The sequence below is a fragment of the Pteronotus mesoamericanus genome, unplaced genomic scaffold (genome assembly GCF_021234165.1).
Source record: "Pteronotus mesoamericanus isolate MK-2021 breed Mesoamerican mustached bat unplaced genomic scaffold, CSHL_Meso_final contig_41, whole genome shotgun sequence".
NCBI lineage: Eukaryota > Metazoa > Chordata > Mammalia > Chiroptera > Mormoopidae > Pteronotus > Pteronotus mesoamericanus.
In genome coordinates, this window is record NW_026555152.1 from 7,441,593 (window position 1) to 7,461,902 (window position 20,310).

General features: G+C 33.6%; 1 protein-coding gene across 9 annotated transcripts in view; it reads left to right on the forward strand.

The window, feature by feature from the left end:
- Positions 1-20,310, forward strand: part of WNK1 (WNK lysine deficient protein kinase 1) — a 148,683-nt gene that overhangs the window by 51,718 nt on the left and 76,655 nt on the right. For all 9 annotated transcript variants that reach the window (XM_054577176.1, XM_054577168.1, XM_054577170.1 and 6 more), the window contains exon 2: positions 9,325-9,497. In XM_054577176.1, coding sequence (XP_054433151.1) covers positions 9,325-9,497 — 173 coding nt within the window. The remainder of the gene's footprint in view (positions 1-9,324; positions 9,498-20,310) is intronic.

The window sequence follows — 20,310 nt, forward strand, 5'->3', positions numbered from 1 at the left end:
AATATTTTCTGCAGAGGAATGTTCAAGCTGAATGTAAAATTTGATGCAGATTTGTTGCTCTACTTGGTCAGTCATTTTGAATGTGATGGCCACACAGTATACATGCTCACTCAGCATCCACTGCCCCCATTGACTAATACAGTGAAGTTGTCATTGTTCTCGCATGCACATTCCGTTCTGTTCTTTTTGGCTGCTGGGTTACATCAGTGTTGGCCAAACCATTCTCATTTTATTAACAATGGCTGGACTTTTTCCAGACAGACCTTGTATATTTTTTTCCTTTTTAAAAAATATTTCTAATATTAAAGATTTAAGCATAGTTCTCAGACCCCTTAAAATCATAAATAATTTTAAGGAGTATAAAAATCTATGATATATAAAATAGCTCCTATATACAGTATATGTGACTTCTGTGCAAATTTTATAAAAGTTAACCTTATAGAGATTTAAGGTTGCCATATACTGTATTCTCACAAAGAAATGGTTGTAGATTATTGGTGAGGAAGAAGGTCTGTTTGTTTTTCCTCTTTATTTATACTATGCTATAAATAAGTAGTTGGCATCTTTTTAACAATGAGTTTTTACACACTATTTTTAAAAATCAATATGGTAACTAATAGCTGTGACTCTTACAAATTGGTCATTGTGTTTGAGTTGTGTTAGATTTACTGAGACTCAGAAGCCCAATTTCAATTCTTACCTTTCTTTTAAGTCCTATGAGTAGGAATTTCTTTTATCCCAGAGGGAATGCTAACTGCCTGTTAAAGACACACACAGACTCTTGTATTTGGAAGGCACATTTATGGATTCATTCAACACATGGTTATTAACAAGTCCTTATGCTAAGATGCTAAAGAGAGAACACTGAAAAAGCATTTATCACTGCTTTTAGAATAAACCTCAGTGTAATATTACTTGTGATTAAATGCTGTGAAAGAGGTATATACATAGTTTATAAAAATATAATGGGTTGGCCAAAAGGTCCATTACGTTTTTGCCATATGATGGCTCTAATAGTGTTTAGTTGCCTTTAACTTCATTCAAAACAGTTTTTGTTAGATTTTATTGTGACAGCTGTCATATCAGCGTACATTTAAAAAATAACTTATCAAAATTGGTGAAGTTTTATGCAGCCATTTTAATACTGAAGATACTCAACATTTTTGGTGTATTATGCTTTATTATTTCAAGAAAGGTAAAAATGCAACTGAAACACAAAGATTTGTGCAGTGTATGGAGAAGGTGCTGTGACTTATTGTACATTTAAAAAGTGGTTTTCGAAGTTTCTTGGTACTACTAACATTTTGGCCAAATAATTCTTTGCTATGGATCTGTCTTATGCATTGGAAGATGTTTAGTAACACCCCTGGCCTCTACCCACTAGAAGCCAATAGCAGAAGACAGCCAACATACTCAAAATGTCCAAATCAGTAAAGTTTTTGGTGCAAATGAAAAATTTGTCTTTCATTTTACAGAAAAAGCTAAATGGATTTTTTGGCCAACCTGAAAAATCAGTGTGGAGGGTGGATGATTTAACCTATCGTTCCTTAGGAAATGAATTGATCTTTCAATGATGACTGGACATTAGGCAAATAAAGATGGATAGAGGGGCATTTTAGATTGAAAGAACAGCATGCTTGAAGGACCCAAGTGGAAGAAGTATGGCATGTTTGAGAATGGAAGAGATTGGAATGACAAGAAATGTAGACTTTAAGAGTGGGCAAAGACCATATATTATATGGGACCTTGTAGGTCACAATTATTTTCATCTTTATCCTACAGGCTGTTAGCAAGCTCTTGAAAAGTTTTAAACAGGACATAATATTTCATTGAATCTAAAACTCTTAATCTTATGACACATTCTAATTTCAAAAATGTTAAAATAGGACAAGTTGTATTTCTAAGAATTAAATAGACATACCTTAGAATTGATTAAAATCATACAAATATTCTGGCTGTATATGGACAGAGTAGGGAACATTGTACAAGAATAAGATTAGATGTGTGGAAATAACTTAGTAGGCTATTGCAGGAATCTAGAAGAGATGATGATAGCATGAAATAGGGTAGTGGTAGTAGAGAAAGACATAAGTAAATTATTTCAAGTTTTCAGCAGAAAGAATTTACAAGCCTTGTGCACTTTAGAACATTGTTAAAAATTTGGGATTATAGATAGAAAAAATCTTTAAGTAGATTTTAAATTACAATTAAAATTTAAATAATGTAGAATGATTTATGCTACAGTCTTAGTTCATATTTAGTAACAATTTCTGTCTCGTTATATACAATCAGTTGAGAGAAAACATTTTACAATTAAAGGTTCAGTATTTTTTTTAATCTATTGGGTTGGTTAAAAAGTTCATACAGTTTTTTTCTGTACGACAGCTCTAGTAGCACTTACTTGTCTTTAACTTCATTTGAAACAGTTTTGTTAGATTGTATGTAACAGTTAAAAAACTTATCAAAATCGGTGAATTTTTGTGTTAGCCATTTTAATATTGAAGATAAAAAACATTTTTGACATAGTATAGTTTATTATTTCAAGAAAGGTAAAAACACTACTGAAGTGAAAAAAGATTTGTGCAGTAAATGGAGAAGCTGCTGTGACTGATTGAACATGTGAAAAGTGGTTTGCAGAGAGACATTGATTTGTTGTTTTACTTATTTATGCATTCATTGGTTGCTTCTTGTATGCACCTTGACTGGGCACATACACCAGCCATATACCAAGGTTGATTGAACCCTCACCCTTGGCATATGGGATGATGCTCTAACCAACTGAACTACTCAGCCAAGGCAAAGAAAAGAAAAAAGAAAAAAAAAGAGACTTAAAGTTAACTTTTTATTTGTACAACAGTGAATATATGTCCTTACATAATTTATTTAAGCTCTTACCAATAAGCATTATATACTGCCTTATCCTGTATAATAAATAGATATTCCATGTTTCAGCTACAGTGGTCTGATATATTTTCCAGAAGATCTAAACTGAGTGACAAAACACATTTAAATCAATAAATTTTAATTTTATAGCTCACTATTAATAATGTTTTGAATCTTCATGTTTCCATTATGTATCCTACATTCCCAAGTTTGCCTTTAGCAAAATATCTTAAGCATTTCAAGTATTATGTGACTAGAACTATGGGTGCTTTCATATGCTTTCATACCCAGGATCTCACTTAATCTTTGGGGTAACCTGCTGGTAGTCATTTTTTTCCTCACATGGCTACCTCTAGTTAATGCACATTTGTGAGTAAAGAATTGGGTCTGTTATGATAGCTCTCAAAGTACCTAATGCTTTTCTGTTCATCATACTTAATAAAATTAATGCCTCTGCCTCTTAACACTGGAAGGTCTATAACAGCAGAAATTTTGTTTCTGGTGTTTATCATATCCTGTTGTCTGACACAAGGAATGCAAACATTTGTTTAAAATTTAAGTAAACATTTTTCAAGATGTTCAAAAATTGTTAAAACTGAAGTGAATATTGCGTGCTACACAGATAAAAGTACTTATCAAAGCAATCAAATAGGTAGACTTTTATTAAAACATAAAAATTAAATATCACTTAATGATAGGTATAATAAAATTTATTTGGTTTGTGTAATCACTGTCTTCCAATTGTTTTGAGACTGAACTAACTTTTCATAATTTCTTTAAAATAACTTTTCCTAATTCAGCTGCTGTAAGGTTCAGTAATATGTAAAGGAGTCAACAAGTGATCTAGATTTTTATTCTTTTTTCTATATAAATTTTCCTTATGAAAAATAGTTAAGAATGTATGGTAAACAAGATTTTTAGAAAACATGGGGAAACCCTGTTGTCAGTACATGAAAAACCAAACAAGCTGAAAACTTCCTACTGTGAAACACCAGATACTGTTTTGAAAATTTTGATGAAATGAACAACAAAAGCCTATTATTTTCAATGCATAACTGAGCTTGTTAGAATAAGGATAATCTCCAGTGTCTAAAAATGAAGAAGAAACTTAAAACCAGAGTGGGAAAAGTGTGAATTGACACTAGGGCTTTTCTGAGACAATAGCCAGTCTTGTTAACTAAGAGGCATAGTTTTACTATCTATTTGAGGATAGATGAAATCTCAAGCCCAAGCAGTTATTGGAATTGAGATCCAATAAAGTTGTTCTTTGAAGAGGAAAATGAAATGAAAAGACAGACTAGAGATTGTGGAATACACCCACAACTGAAGATATTCCAACAAACAAATCATAGTTTAAGATAACCACATGATAAACAAACCACACAAGTGAATACCAGCAGCCAAAACAGTAGGCAAAATTAGATCCCCAGTAACTTAAAAGTGGTATTGAATTAAGTCTGTAAAGTAAGTCATATTATAAGAAAAAGGACTAAAGACTAAAAACAACAAAAACATCAAGATGGTGTTGGAAGGGGTAGTGAATGACTGATTTGATGAAGACCCAAACAGAGCTTCAAGAAATGAAAATGCATTTTGATTACAAACTCACTAAGTACCAACTTCCTCCATCATCTGGCCTCAGTTATATTGACTTGTCCATTGGCTGTCAGTCCTCCAGGAAAGGAACATTTTAGGAGGATAATCCAGGATGACATAGCTATGCTGCCATGAATCTCAGTCTTAGTGGACAAGGTATGTGATTTTGTAGATGGTCACAGCCTCTAGTGGGGAGTGGGAATAAAGTGATAAAGAACTGTGAAAGGGGTTTTTATGGAACTTTGAGAGAGGCCAGTCTTGCACTGATAATTTGGAGATGGAGCAGGACCCAGGGAGAGAAGAAATTCCGAGGAGGATGCTGGGAAAGCCTGCCTATTCATGAAGTAGGCATGGCCTGTGGAGGTTGAAGGAGATGATTGCGATTTTAGCTGTCAGTTAACATGACTCATTTAAAACCCCATTTGTAGGGTTACATCTGAGGGGGAGGGAATAACCTGTTCTCCAGGCATTGCACATAGTACAGTGGCAGGAGCATTCTTTCTGTACTGAAGCCCTCGGTAAGTGCTTAGCCTTCCCCTGACCCCACCTTTGTTTAATGATGTTAGGGAGAAAGTAGGGACTGGAGTGGTGACTGAATTTCCTTTATCAAACCCCTCAGCGGGTACTTTTGGTGACTGGCTGTTTGAATTTAGGTTTTATTTTCTTTATGGGTGTTAAAATACATACCTCTTTCAGCTGTATACCGATCCTTCTTAAGACTTGTATGGTCAGTTGGGAGTGCATACCTGGTTTGTGTTCATCTCTTATTTCTGGATCAGGGCTGAGACCTTAACACATGTCCTTTGCATCCCTGCCTCCTATAGACTGCAAAAATTGATCAATTAAAAAAAAAGGTAATAAGCAGATTAGATATAACTCAAGATGGAATCAGTGAACGAGAAGGTAGGTCCAAGAACATTACCCAGAAAGTAGCAAAGATAAAGAAATTAAAAATGAGAGAAAAGTTAAAAAATATTAAGGACAGAGTAACATCACACACACACACACACACACACACACACCCACCCACCCACCCACCCCCACCCCCCATATACAAAAAAACACACATATGTAACCTTACAAAGAAGTGAATGGAGATTAGAAGGAGGCAATATTCAGAGAGATACTAGTTGAGAATTTTCCTAAGGACAAATACTTGAAAATTTTGGCTTAAAAGCATAAATAACCACATTATGCATACATAAAACTAAAGGCATGGTAGTAAGTGCAGCAGAGCACAATTTAAACAAAAGAAAAGTCTGGGGTTTTTTTTTGTTTTTTTTTTTAAAGAATAAAGAAAGAAACCAGAGAGAAAGATGCATATAATCTACAAGGAGGATGTTTATACTGACAGCTACAGTAGATACCAGAACAGTGTGAAACAATATGTTAAAAGTGCTGAAAGAAAAATAAACCAACCTATGATCTAGATCCATCTAAACTATGATTTAACAGAGATGATGAAATAAATATTTCAGACAACCTAGGATTATATTACTAATGGATGTTTACTTAAAGAATTTTGAAAAATACATTTCAAAATTGAAGAAAATTAAACCCAGAGAAGGGAGTAAGGAGCAAAATGGAATGGTGAACAAAGATATGTAAGCATATACTGTTTAATACTTATAATGATTATAATGGTGTCTGCTTAAGGAGTAAAAAGATAGTATAGAACTAAAAAATTTGGGGAATAATGTATAAGATATAGAAGGATGATTAGTGATTTTCTTATGGTACAAAAATTATGCATCAGTAAAGTTTTAAAAATTAATATGTGTTACTTGGGAAAAGGGGTTATTTACAATGTCATCCCAAATAATATGCCTTTAATTAAAATTTTTGATAATATTCTGATAGTTTTAGTTGGCCTGTGATATATTTCTTTTAAAAAAATAAAAGTCTCATGGGAAAAATGAGAACATAATTTAGAACATAATTTTGGGGAGAATGCTACAGAAAGTCGTCCTCCTACCAAGTGTGAATTACTTTAAAACTATAGCAATTAAGAAAGTGTGTTATTAGTGCAGGAATAGATAGACCATTGGAAATGAATATAGAATTCAGAAATAGAACAGCACTTACATGGAAAAGACGGCTTGTTACCAGATGGTGTTGGGGTTATTGGTTGATACAGGGAAAAAAAAAGTAATAGCTGGTCCTTTTATCCATGCAAATAAATTCCTCAACAGATAAGTTCCAAAATGTGGCAAACAAACAAATATATATTTTAGAAAGAAAAAGTGCAGTCTCAGTGTCCAGAAGAATTATGAAGACATGAAATCTACCTACTACAAAGTACAAGTTAGATGAACTACAGTGAAATAAAAACATCTGTAAATCAAAAGACATCATAAAGAAGGTGAAAATACAAACTAGAGTTGAAAAAAAGATATTTGTAACTCATAAAATCAATAAAGGGTTAGTATCCAGAATATATTAAGAAATTATACAAATAAGGTAGTAAATCAACAAATGGTATTACTGGGTAGTTCACAGAAGAGTAATTTTAAGTAGTCTGCGAGGAAACAAAAAGTTTCTCATGCTTATTATTGATTCTAAAAATGTAAATTAAGCACCAGGATATGATTTTACACCCATTGAATTGACAGAAGTTATTGTCTGATAATGTTGTGTTGGAGACCATGCTATTGGGAGAGTCAGTTGGTACCGTCCCTTTGAAAAAAAATCTCTTGATATTTATGAAAATTGAAGATGCCTATGCCCTATGATCCAACAATTCTGTTGTTAGCCTTGTATCCTAATAGTTATTCTTCATATTTTTTTCTGCTTCAGATCTCTTTTCAAGGCTGGTGAAAGCCGCAATAGTGTTTAAGTTCATGTAATAAAATAGGATTATAATGGAAACAAATATTGAATAGTTATCAAAAAGTTTTCAGTTTGTGATTACTGTGCATTACTAGTACATAGTAATAAAAGCTACTGAAAGTCTAATAACTATCATAATTTCAAAGTAATGATTTGTGTAAATGCTGTTTTGAGATGATCTGTGACCACTGTTATGTGACAGGGAAATAATCTAGGCCTGTTGGTGCCAAAAATCACAGGTACTACTGAATGCTATTAGGTGTATACATTGAATAATTAAAGGAGATACTAAATTTTAATTCATGGTAAATGAAAAATAAAGATTTGTTTTCACACATGTTCACAAACTTACCTCAAAGGGTTTTGTGGACCCCAAGTTTAAGAACATGTGTTCTATAGATACCATTGAATGTATGTCCAAGGAGATTAATATTACAACACCAGTACAGTATGGTAGTGGCAAAAAAATGTGGAACAACTTAGAGATTCATTAGTAGGAGATTTCATAAATTGTAATACAGGATGGGGCAAAAATAGGTTTACAGTGGTTAGTACATGAAACAGTTTATTTTATATTATTATTAATTATTGTATTGTTTTCCATATGAACAACTATAAACCTACTTTTGCCCAGCCCTGTATATTCAGACAACAAATAACTGTGTAGCAGTGATAATGAGTAGATCCAAGTTATAATGATATGGTAGCTATCTTGTAATGTCTCCTTATATACCATCATGGATGATCTCAATATTGAGTGAAAAAAACAAGCTTCCAAAGAGTATGTACTTTGTAACATCATTTTATGAAATTTTAGTATTTCATATAAAGTATAAAAACCCATTTGGAATGGTATGTTCAAATTCAGGGTAGTAGTTATTCAAGGGTAAAGAATTGTAATGGGAAGGGCAATCTAATTACCATATTTTGACATGTATAATGAGCTCCTTTGTATAATGTGCACCCACAAGGTGGGCCTAAACTATCTGGAAAAATCATTTTAATTTTTAAATTCAATTATTTATTTATATTTAGAAACAAGCCGATTATCGTATTATCGCATTCCAGGGTATTATTTTACATATGGATATCATTATTGCTTTCTAGAGTTACACTTTTAATGCATAAGCATAAATAAAAAATTAACAACATTTACATAGATACGGAAGTAGTACTACCCAAGTATAGTGTGCATCCTTATATTCCCTCAAGAATTTGAGCAAAAAAGTACACACTATCCATGGCAAAATATGGTAGATGAGGACTTTAAATTATTATCTGTGATGTTTAATTTTTTTACTGTATGATGGACACATTACTTTATTGTATGCCCAGAATATTTTATCAAAATATGTATTACATGTTTTGACAGAATATTAATGTGAAAGAGATAGTTCCAATTTTAACTTACAGAACAATTCAGAGTTTGTATATGAGACCTTGTCAAGGGAAAAACAACAAATTAAGTGCTTTCCCCCCAGTTTACCTCAGGAACTAACCTGTGAAGCACCAGGTACTTTAAATGTGATGAAAACATACCAAGTCGATTATTTAATTGTTAAAACAGCCCTGTGAGGTGAAGGTATATATTCATAAGAGAAATTCTGAACAAAGCAAAGACAGAACCAGAATTTGTTTACATCTTTCTACATCCAAAACCCATATTTGTTTAATGTTATTAAATTGCATATCTCTAGCAATAGATGACTTGTTTCGTAAGTGGCAAGTTAACTGCACAAACAGAATGAGACTGTATCTGAGGCATACATTAATAGTACTGATAATAAAATAATCTCAAGCATGACTTTATAATGCAGAATTTTCTTTGATATAGTTTAGCCTGTTTTCACACTCGTGATAGGCTGATGAAGTTATTAGTTATTAGTAAACTTAGTGTTACACTGTTCCTGTTTTAACACTGTTGATTATTATAATTTAGTATGTTCACCATCTAAATTTAACTGTAACTTGGTGTTTTATTATTTTAAACCACATTGTTTTTATTTTTGATTGTAGGATCGAAAGTTAACAAAGTCTGAGAGGCAGAGATTTAAAGAAGAGGCTGAAATGTTAAAGGGTCTTCAGCATCCCAATATTGTTCGATTCTATGACTCCTGGGAATCCACAGTGAAAGGAAAGAAGTGCATTGTTTTGGTGACTGAACTTATGACATCTGGAACACTTAAAACGTAAGTTCATCAATATAAAAACTGACCAAGAAGTATGAGAAAACTTGTTCTCTTATTTTAGGCTTATCAGTCCTACTTTTGTTGTCCTAAATAGGGAATAGTCCCTTTAACTGTTAGTATATTAGAACATTTTTCTGCCTACAACGTCATCTGGTGTATAAAGTGATTCGATGATTATTTATTGGTAAGTATTAAAATGACACACTATTATTTCAGAATAAATCTAGTTTTTTTTAAGTCATAGAACTTGGTTTTTCTAAAATTGAATGGCTAAGGGATCAGAAATTAAATGACTGACAAGGTAGCCCTCTAGTGGTTAAAATGAGGTTGAAACTTATTGAGAAGCTTTACCTATTACTACATCACCTTGTATCAGGCAGTTTGTTCTGTACCTATGCAACTGTTGCACACTGTATCGTGAACCTTATCACTAGGTAATTCAATTTCTATAGCGTTAGAAATTGAAGCAAAACAGCTAGACCTATCATCTCTTTCAGAAATACAGGTAGGTCAAATGCAGAAATTCCCTGTTCCCTATTATAGAGAATTGTAAGATAATAGTTGGAGTATGCCTCTGGAATCTCAGGTCTTTTAGAGTATCTATTTGTACTTAGAGGGGAAACTAGTGTAAATTATATGGTGTCGATTATTTATTGTAGAGGGGTTGAACTTTTAAAAATTGTCTTTATAGTGTGTATTGTATATTTTATATATTACTTTCTTTAGTTAATGCTACAGAGCTCATTAATCCCTTATCTTAGAAACATAGTCTTGTATCTTCTGGATGTTAGTCACTCACATGTGCTCTTGGATGCTTAAAACTAACATGTTGGAAAGCTGACTAATTATTTCCCCACTGCAAATTCTAATTTCCACCCAACTTCTGTAATATTGATGGCAACGCCCTTATCCTAGTCATCCAGACTTCTTGTCATTCACGTGCCTGTTTTTCCACTAGACTCTTCTCCCTACCACTGTGCCTGAAACTTAAATATTTGAATGAATTAAATATTCTAATATTGAATATTTGAATTATATGACAGTAATTTTGTGTACACTTACATCTTGAGATTCTTTTCACTGATTTGGATACTTAATGGATTGTCCACAGTCTATCAGGCACACCCTACAAGAATACCCTACAACAGTTTACTTTTTTTAAAAACTGTAACGAGGGGCTTTAGTTAACAGAATGTGCTAAGTCCCTATGGGATGACCTCCCCCTTACCAATAAATTAAAATGTGAAATATAATAAAAACTCTTTCAATATGTATCTAAGCTTCAAAAAAGGGGGTGGGGTGGGCTAATCTCCAGATAAAAGGCAAAGAAGAAGTAACTGAAGGCCAAAACAGGAGCTGATGCCCTGGCATTCTGTTGGGATTTCACACTGCTTATGGAGCTTGAGGATTGAATACTAGAGTTTCAATGTCTGTGCCAGGACTAAAGGCCTTAGAATTCAGTAGAAAGGGAAACTGGAAGTTAGCTTGTGTCCAAAAACTGAATTACTGAATTATCCATGTAAAGGAGAACTCTGCACCCCAGGGAGTGAAAGTTGCAAGGAATTTTGCCCCCCTCCGCAGGACTTTGGATGAGAGAGGAGTTCTGAGGAAAAATATCTAGATGCCCAGGTCATATGTAGATGGCTCTCTAATCTATATTTATACTACTTGTTTGGTGCAGGAATCCCAAGACTAGGAATGAACATAATTGTTTCAGAATCCAACAACTCCAAGGGACATTTTTGTATTTCATTGGGCATAGTATCCATGGACAAAACAGTCTCTAGTGAGGTAGAATTAAATTACCTCACAGTTAAATTATAAACCAGTAAAGATGATCAGCTATAACTGGAAAATAGTACCACAGTAATTAAAGATACTATAGACAATTCTGAAAGTGATTGCAAAGTAAGTATGTAACTATAAAAAGATGTCAGTAAAGATATATGTAGGTATATAAAGTATATACAAATATAAAGTGATAAAAAAAGGAATAGAAACCATAATGAAGAAATATAATGTCATTAAAAAAAATTCAGGCATAATTAGAAGAGATCCAAAGAACTAGAAATAATAAATCATTAAAATTAAACCTTAAGCGGTTAGGTTAAAACAGCTGACTAGATTGGATAGAAAATAATAAATATGAAGAAATCAGAAAGCAGAAAAATGTGGAAAATATGAGAAAAGAAGATGAGACATGGAATGAGAATTAGATTTAATTTTACTCTAAAAGGAAAAATGTTAAGAAAATAAGGAAAGACAAAATTTGAGCAGAGGATGGTTCAAATTGCGACTGTATGATAGTCCTAAGCAAATAGATTTAAAACAAATCTACATTCATACCTGGAAGAATCTAGAACAATTAGGAACGTGGTAGCTTTTGCAGAGGCAAGTGGGGCAAAAGGAATGAGAATTAATTCCAAAATATATGCTTTTTGGACCTTTTTAGTTTCTACCTTTGTTTCACATATGTATAAATACTTAAATTGAAACAAACACCCATACATAAAAAATAAGATGGAAATATATGGTTTAGAAAATTTCATTCAGGTGATGGAAATAAAATAGATTTTTTTAAAAAATGAGGTGAAATCACTAACATAAAATCAATTTTTTAAAAGCCTTTAAAAAATATTTTGTTTATTTATTTTTAGAGAAAGGGGAAGGGAGGGAGAAAGAGAGGGAGAGAAACATCAATAGGTGGTTGCCTCTGGTGCACCCCCAACCAGGGACCCAGCCCGCAACCCAAGCAGGTGCTCTTGATTGGAAATCGAACCAGTGACCCTTTGGTTCACGGGCCTGCACTCCATCCACTGAGCATACCAGCTGGGGCTAAAATCAACTTTTTTAAAGTGTACAGTTCAGTGACATTTTAGTACATTAACATTGTTGTGTAACCACCACATCTACCGAGTTCCTGAACATTTCAGCACCATCAAAAGAACACCTGGTACCCATTAAGAGGTTAATAATGCCCATTCCTCTTCCTACACAGTGTATCTTACACAGGTGGAGTTGCTTTTCTTGGTGATTTCAAGATTCTCTCTGTGTTTTTGGCTTTCAACAGTTTGACTGCATTTCTCATTGTGGATCTCTTTGCACTGGATTTTGTTGAGCTTTGCTAGTTCTGTATATTCACGTCTTAACAAATTTGGGAAGTTTGTGGCCAATATTTTAAAAACTATTCATTCTGCTCCTTTCCTCTCTTATTTGGGACTCCCATTTCATATATGTTGATACACTTAGTGGTATTCCACATGTCTCTTGTTTCTTAGGCTCTGTGGATTTTTTCTTTATTTTTTTTTTCTTTCTGCTCCTCACACTAGATAATTTCAATTGATTTATCTCTGGGTTTGCAGCTTCTATCTTCTGCCTGCTCAAATCTATTTTTGAAACCCTTAAGTGAAATTCTTATCATTACATTTTAGCTCCAGATTTTCTGTTTGGTTCCTTTTTTACAATTTCTGTCTCTTTATTGATATTTTGTTTTTGATGAACTAAAACTTCCTATACTGTAATATTCAGCAGCCATTGTTCTTACCATTTAGTCTTCCAGTTCTGTGGGATAAGTATGCTCATTTACCCCATTTAACCATGAGTTGGTTGTCAGTTTATATAAACTGCTTTAGCAATGAAAAGCTGATTAGGAGTTATGGTTATGAGGCTGGAACTTTCCAGCTACTAGGCTTTTCTTCAGTGCAGTTGGGCATGAGTCAACTGTAATGAAGGACTCAAAGATGCTGTGTCAAGAAGATTATTTATCTATCTATTTATCAGTTAATTAGTTAAGTCTTTCCTGCACAAATGATGTCTAGTTGTCACGTTTCCAGTTTGGTTCTTGTGACTTTAGATAATATTCCTATTTTTATTTTATTTTTAAAAAGATTTTATTAACTTATTTTCAGAGAGAGGGGAAGGGAGGGAGAAAGAGAGAAACATTGATGTGTGGTTGCCTCTCAAACGCCCCCCAAATGAGGACCAAGCTCGCAACCCAGGCATGTGCCCTGACTGGGAATCAAACCAGCAACCTTTTGGTTCCAGGCCAGTGCTCAGTCCCCTGAGCCACACCAGCCAGGTCAATATTCTTATTTGTTATATAAAATAGTAATAATAATAGCCCTGGCCAGGTGGCTCAATGGGTTAGAACATTGTTCTGCACACCGAAAGGTTACAGGTTCGATTCCCGGGCAGGGGACATACCTAGGTTGTGGGTTCGATCCCTGGTCGGGGCATTTATAGGAGGCAACCTGATTGATATTTCTCTTTCACATCGATTTCTTTCTCTCTCTCCTCCCCCCCCCCACTCTCTCTGTCTCTCTCCTCCTCCCACCCCCCTTTATCTCCCTCCCTCTTTCCATCTCCCTCTTTCTAAAGTCAGTAAACATATACTCAGGTGAGGAGTTTTTTAAAAATTGTAATAATAAAATTTAAAATGATTTTTAAATTTTTAAAAAATGAGACACAATTGACATACAACATTATATTAGTTTCATGTGTACAATATGATTCAAAAATTTTTATATATTACACAATGATCATCACTGTAAGTCCACTTAACACTTATCACCATACATAGTAACATTTTTTTATAATGAAGACTTTTAATATCACTCTCAGCAACTTTTACATAAGCAATACAGTATTATTAACTATAGTCGCTATATATTACATCCCCATGACTTACTTATTTTATAACTAGAAGTTTTTACCTTGGTTCCCTTCATCTTTTTTGTTCACCCCATTCCCTGCCTCTGGCAATCTCCAGTCTGTTCTCTATATCTATGAGCTTGGGGTTTTTTTCTGTGGTTTCTTTCTTTTTGTCTCACTTATTTATTGTAGTGTTGTCAAAGTTCATGCATTGTCGCAAATGGCAAGATTCTGTCCTTTTTTTTTTTTTGGGGGGGGGGGGGGGGGGGCTGATTAATAGCATTTTCATTTTAATAGCAGTTGAGAAGACAGTGATACTTCCTAGTGGCTAGAGTAAACTTGAAGATCTTTGTCAGAGTAATAGGATTAAAATTAGGCTTTAAATATAGATGGCTTTTCTTTAAATGGTCTGGTGCTATGGGAGTTGTACAAAAATAGAGAATAAAAAGTTAGCTGTAGGTTAACTCTTTTGGTTAACAATAGGAAATTTATAAAGAGAGATAATGACAAGAAAAAGGCTCCAGTAGATATTATATGTTAGAGATAAAAATGTAGAGAGTTCTGAATGCAGGGCAAAAGATTAGTTACTGCTTTAATTTAAGGATGGTAGGGAACCATTGAAACGGATTATGATGTAGTAGTGATACAATGCATTGAATAATTCAGGAAACAATTGAGTACCTAATGTGTCAAGGACTGTATTAGCATTTCTTTAGAAAGATTTATCTGATGGTGGTATCATAGCATATTAAGAGATAGGGTGGCCAGTCAGTCAATAGCAGTAGAATAAGCTTAAGAGTTCAATTGCCATCTCTGTCTCAAAATTAGCTGTGTGACCTTGGGGTCACTATTCTCATCAGTAAAAAGAAACTTAATACTGTCTACCAAAAGTGGAGATGATTTTGTTTATCAGCATTGCCCGAAAGGTATGCCAGATCAGATGTTTTGAAATCCAGAGTGGAATTCATGAAAATGAAAAATTTTTGTGCATTAAGATACATTAATAGAATAAAAAGTAAATCACAGAATGGAGAAAATATTTGTAAATCATTTAACTCAAAAGAGGTTAATACCTAGACTATAATGAGAACTCCCTAAACTTAATGACATAAAAACCAGCAACTTGATTCAGAAATGGACAAGGGACTTTAATAAACATTTCTCCAAAGAAGATAGACAAATGGCCAACAGGTACATGAAAAGATGCTCCAAGGCCACTGGTTATTAGAGATTTGCAAATCAAAACCACCTTGTACCTGTTAGAATGGCTGTTAACAGAAAGACAAGAAATAACAAGTTTTGGCTATGATATGGAGAAAAGATAACCCTTGTGCACTGTTGGTGGGAATATATATTGGTATAGCCACTATGGGATACAGTTTGGAGGTTCTTCAAAAATTAAAACTATCATATGATCCAGCAATTCCACTTCTGAGTATTTGTCCAAATGAAATGAAAATAATAATTTGAAAAGATATACGCACCACCATGTTCATTGTAGCATTGTTTACAGTTGCCAAGATATGGATACAACCTAAGTGACCATCAATGGATGGATAAAAGCGGGGGCGGGGTGTGTGTGTGTGTGTCTGTGTCTGTGTGTGTAGTGGGATGCTATTCAAAAAGAAGGAAATCTTGCCATGCCTGGTGTGGCTCAGTGGATTGTGTGCTGGCCTGCAAACCAAAAGGTTGCTGGTTTGATTCCCAGTTAGGACACATGCCTGGTTGTGGGCCAAGTCCCCAGTTGGTGGGGTGTGAGAGACAACTGATGGATGTACCGTATCTCTTGCACCTAGATGTTTCTTTCCTTCTTTTTCCTTCCCTACCATTCTCTCTCAAAATAAATTTTAAATTTTTTTTTAAAAAAGAAGGAAATCTTGCCATTTGCTCGTGACACCATGAATAGACCTTGTTGGTATTAATGCTAAGTGAGACAAAGACTATTACAGTAGGATCTCACTTATATGTAAAAACTATAAAACAGCCAAGCTACCCCTCCCCCAAATCCATACAAAAACAAACCACTACCACCACCAAGAAATTCATAGTGACAGAGAACAGATTGTGGTTGACGGGTTGTGGGGAGTGTAGTGTTGGGAGTGGGAATGGGTGGCACTGACCAAAAGGTCAGCAAACATCCAATTATAAAATAAATAAATCCTGTGGATTCAATGGACAGCTTAGTTGACTATATTTAATACTGTGTTGTATATCTGAAAGTTGCTAAGAGAGTAGCTCTATAAAGTTTTCATTACAAGAAAATAAATCTGTGTGGTGATAGATGTGAACTAGACTAATTGTGGGGATAATTTTTTAATGTATACAAATCTGAAGCATCGTGTGGTACACCTGAAACTAGTATAATGTTATATGTCAATTTTATCCCAATTTTAAAATCAATAGAATTATCATATGATCCAATAATTCCAGTTGTGGATATATACCCAAAATAATTGAAAACGGGTCTTGAAGAGATATTTTTATACCCATGTTCATAACAGCATTATTCACAAGTAGCTAAAAGATAGAAGCATTCCAAGTGTCCAAAAGTGGAAGCAAATGTGATATACATGTACAATGGACTACTTTTCATCCTTAAAAGGGAAGGAAATTCTGACACATGCTACAACATGAATGAACCTTGAGGATATTATGCTAAATGAAATAAACCAGTCACAAAAAGATGAATATATGATTCCACTTTCTTGAGGTACCTAGAGTGGTCAACTTTATAGACATAGAAAGTAGAATAGTGGTTGGCAGGGCCCAAGAGTTGAGGGAAAGGGGAATTATTGTCTAATGTATATACAATTTCAGTTCTGCAAGATGAAAAGAATTTCCTGGAGATGGATGGTGGTGATATAATTGCAAATAATATGAATATTGTATTTTGCGATGTATAATATTCTCCTGTGTATAATGCACACCCACGATTTTAGCACAAACTTTCAGGGGGAAAAAAACTTGTGTTTTAATTTTTTAATCCATCCATCCATCTATCTATTTATTTATATTTAGATACTTGTTTTTTGTATTATAAAGGAATTTAGCATTTATTTTTTAACATACTATGGTACAAGAAATTTTATGTAACAAGTAATTACAAAACATAAGAACAGACACAAGGTATTTCGGGCACTACTCATGTATAATGCGCTTCCTTATTTTTCCCTCAAGAATTTGGGCAAAAAAGTGTATATTATACATGGCAAAATACAGTACTTATGACTTAAAATAGTAAATTTTATGGTATGTGTATTTTAAAATGGTAAGTTTTATGGTATTTGTATTTTATCATAATAAAATGTTGCGATCCAGTGTGTTGAATTTTCTCAAAAAATAGAGGCAAAGAATTACTGTTCAGTTCATTTCATAGGGTCAACATAACACTAATACCAAAACCTTAGATACTGTAGCATAAGAAATTTGTTTAGATCAATGTCCCTCTGAATATAGATAGAAGAATCTTTTACAAAGTAGTAGCAAATTGGGTCCAGCAATTACAATACATCGGTACCAAATAAGGTTTATCCCAGGATTGCAAAGTTGGTTCAACATTGAGTAAACTAGTGTTATTCATCACATTAACAGAATAAAGGAGAACAATCATATGATCATTTCAGTACATGTGGGAAAAGTATTCGACAGTTCAACATCTATTCATGACTAAAAACTCTTAGCAAACTATAAATAGGAGGGAACTTTCTCTGATAAAGAACATCCACGGAAAAACCTATAGCTAAAGTCATATCTGACGGCCATACCTAACTGTTTACCCCTGAGATTTAGAACAAAAACAAAGATGCCTTTTTCCTAGTTTGTATTTAGTATTGTTCTAGAGGACCCACCCACATTGCAATAAAGCATAAAAACGGGAAAACTGGTAAAAGGCATAAAATTAGAAAAAAGAACTAAAACTGTCCATGTTTGCAGATTACGTAACTGTTAACATAGAAAATCCTAGTGATTCTACCTAATTTTAGTAAGTTATAAGATACAAGCTTTACAAATAATCTATTACATTTTATATGCTTTATTATTTTATAGATGCAAGAGATACAAGCCAGTGTCAACTTTTCTCCATTTTATTATAAAAATTTTCAGTTGCACAGAAAAGTTGAGAGAATTATACAGTGAACACCTACATATAATCACTGCCCAGCTTCTCTAATTTGTTAACTTTTGCTGCATTTTCTTTAACATAATGTTCATCTAATTATTCCACTATTCATCTACTTTAATTTTATTCATCGCGAGTAAGTTACAGACATTAGTCTGCTTCACCTGTAAACTCTTCAGTATCTACTTTGTGAAAGTTTCAATATTTGTGTTTTGTTTTTCTTTATGATAAAATTTACATACAGTGAAAAGCATAAATTATGATTGTATCATTGAATGAGTTTTGACAATGTCATTTACTCATGTAATCAAAACTCTATTAAGATATGAGAACATTTCCAGTATCTCATTAAATGCTTTTATGCCTCTTCCCAGGCAGCCTTTCCCTCCCCCTTCAGAGGTGACTGTATTTTGATATTTATTTATTTATTTATTTATAGATAATTTTTTATTTCTCAATTACACTTGACATACAATATCATGTTAGTTTTAGGTGTACAACATAGTGATTAGATACTTATATATCTTACTAACTTATCACTTCAATAAAACTATTACCCACCTGGCAGCATACATAGTTATTACAATATTATTGACTGTATATTCCTTATGCTATACTTTACACCCTTGTGAATATTTTGTAAACCAATTTGTACTTCTTAATCCCTTCCTCCTTTTTACCTGTTCCCCTAAGCCCCACCACATCTGGCAACCATGAAAATGTTCTCGGTGTCTATGAGTTTGTTTCTGTTTTGTTCATTTGTGTATTTTGTTTTTTACCATATAATTTCACTCCTATCTGAAATCCAATGTACAAACTGAACTAACATGCAAAATAGAGACAGACTCAAATATAGAGAGCAAGCTGACAGCTCTTGAGAGCATAGTGGTGGGAGGTGTGGAGGGATTGAGCAAAAAAGGAAAAAAAGAAAAAACTCACATACACAGACAACACTGTAATGATTGCTGGTGGTGGGGCAGAGGTGTAATCGGGTATAGGGGAATGAATGGTGATGAAAGGAGACTTGACCTGGGGTGGTGAACACACAGTACGGTGTACAGATGATTTGTTGTAGAATTGGGTACCTGAAACCTTTATCATTTTGTTAACCAGTGTTACCCAAATAAACTCAATAAAAAGAAAATTTAAAAAAAGATTTCACATATAAGTGAAACCATATGGCATTTTTCTTTCTCTTTCTGATTTAACTTCACTCAGCACAGTACCCTCTAGGTCCATCTATTTAGTTACAGATGGCAAGATTTCATTATTTTTTATGGCTGAGTCATATTCCATTGTGTATATGTGCACTATTTCTTCTTTATCCACTCATCTGTTGATGGACACTGAAGTTGCTTCCATATCTTGGCTATTGTAAATAATGCTGCAATGAACATGTGGATATGTATGTATTGGTTTTCTCTGGATAAAAACCCAGAATTGCTGGATCGTTCTTTGTCTTTTGTTATACCCTTTGTTTTAATCTATTCTGTAATATTGTTACCCCAGCTTTTTTAAATTCTCATTTCCATTGTGAATTTCATATGAAATACCTTTTTCCATCCCTTTACTTTCACCCTGTATGAGTCTTTCTATCTGAAGAGCCTCTTGTAGAAAGCATATATAAGGGTTTTTGTTTTCTTATCCATTCAGCCACCCTGTGTGTTTTGATTGGAGCATTTAATCCATTTACATTTAAAGTCATTGTTGATAGATATTTATTGCCATTTTATTAGTCATATTTTTAATCTTTTTTTCTTTTTCCTAAAGAAGTCCCTTTACTATTTCTTGTAGTACTGGTTTAGTGGTGATGAACTCTGTTAGCTTCTTCTTGCTTGGGAAGATCCTTCTCTCTCATTTGATTCTAAATGGTACCTTTACTGAGTAGTGTTATCTTGGTTGCAGGTCCTTGTTTTTCATCACTTTTAATGTCTCATGCCTGTCTCTTCTGGCCTGCGAGTTTCTGATGAGAAATCATCATAAACTGCAGATTTTCTTGCATCTTATGGGAGCTCCTTTGTAGGTAACTGCTTTTCTCTTGCC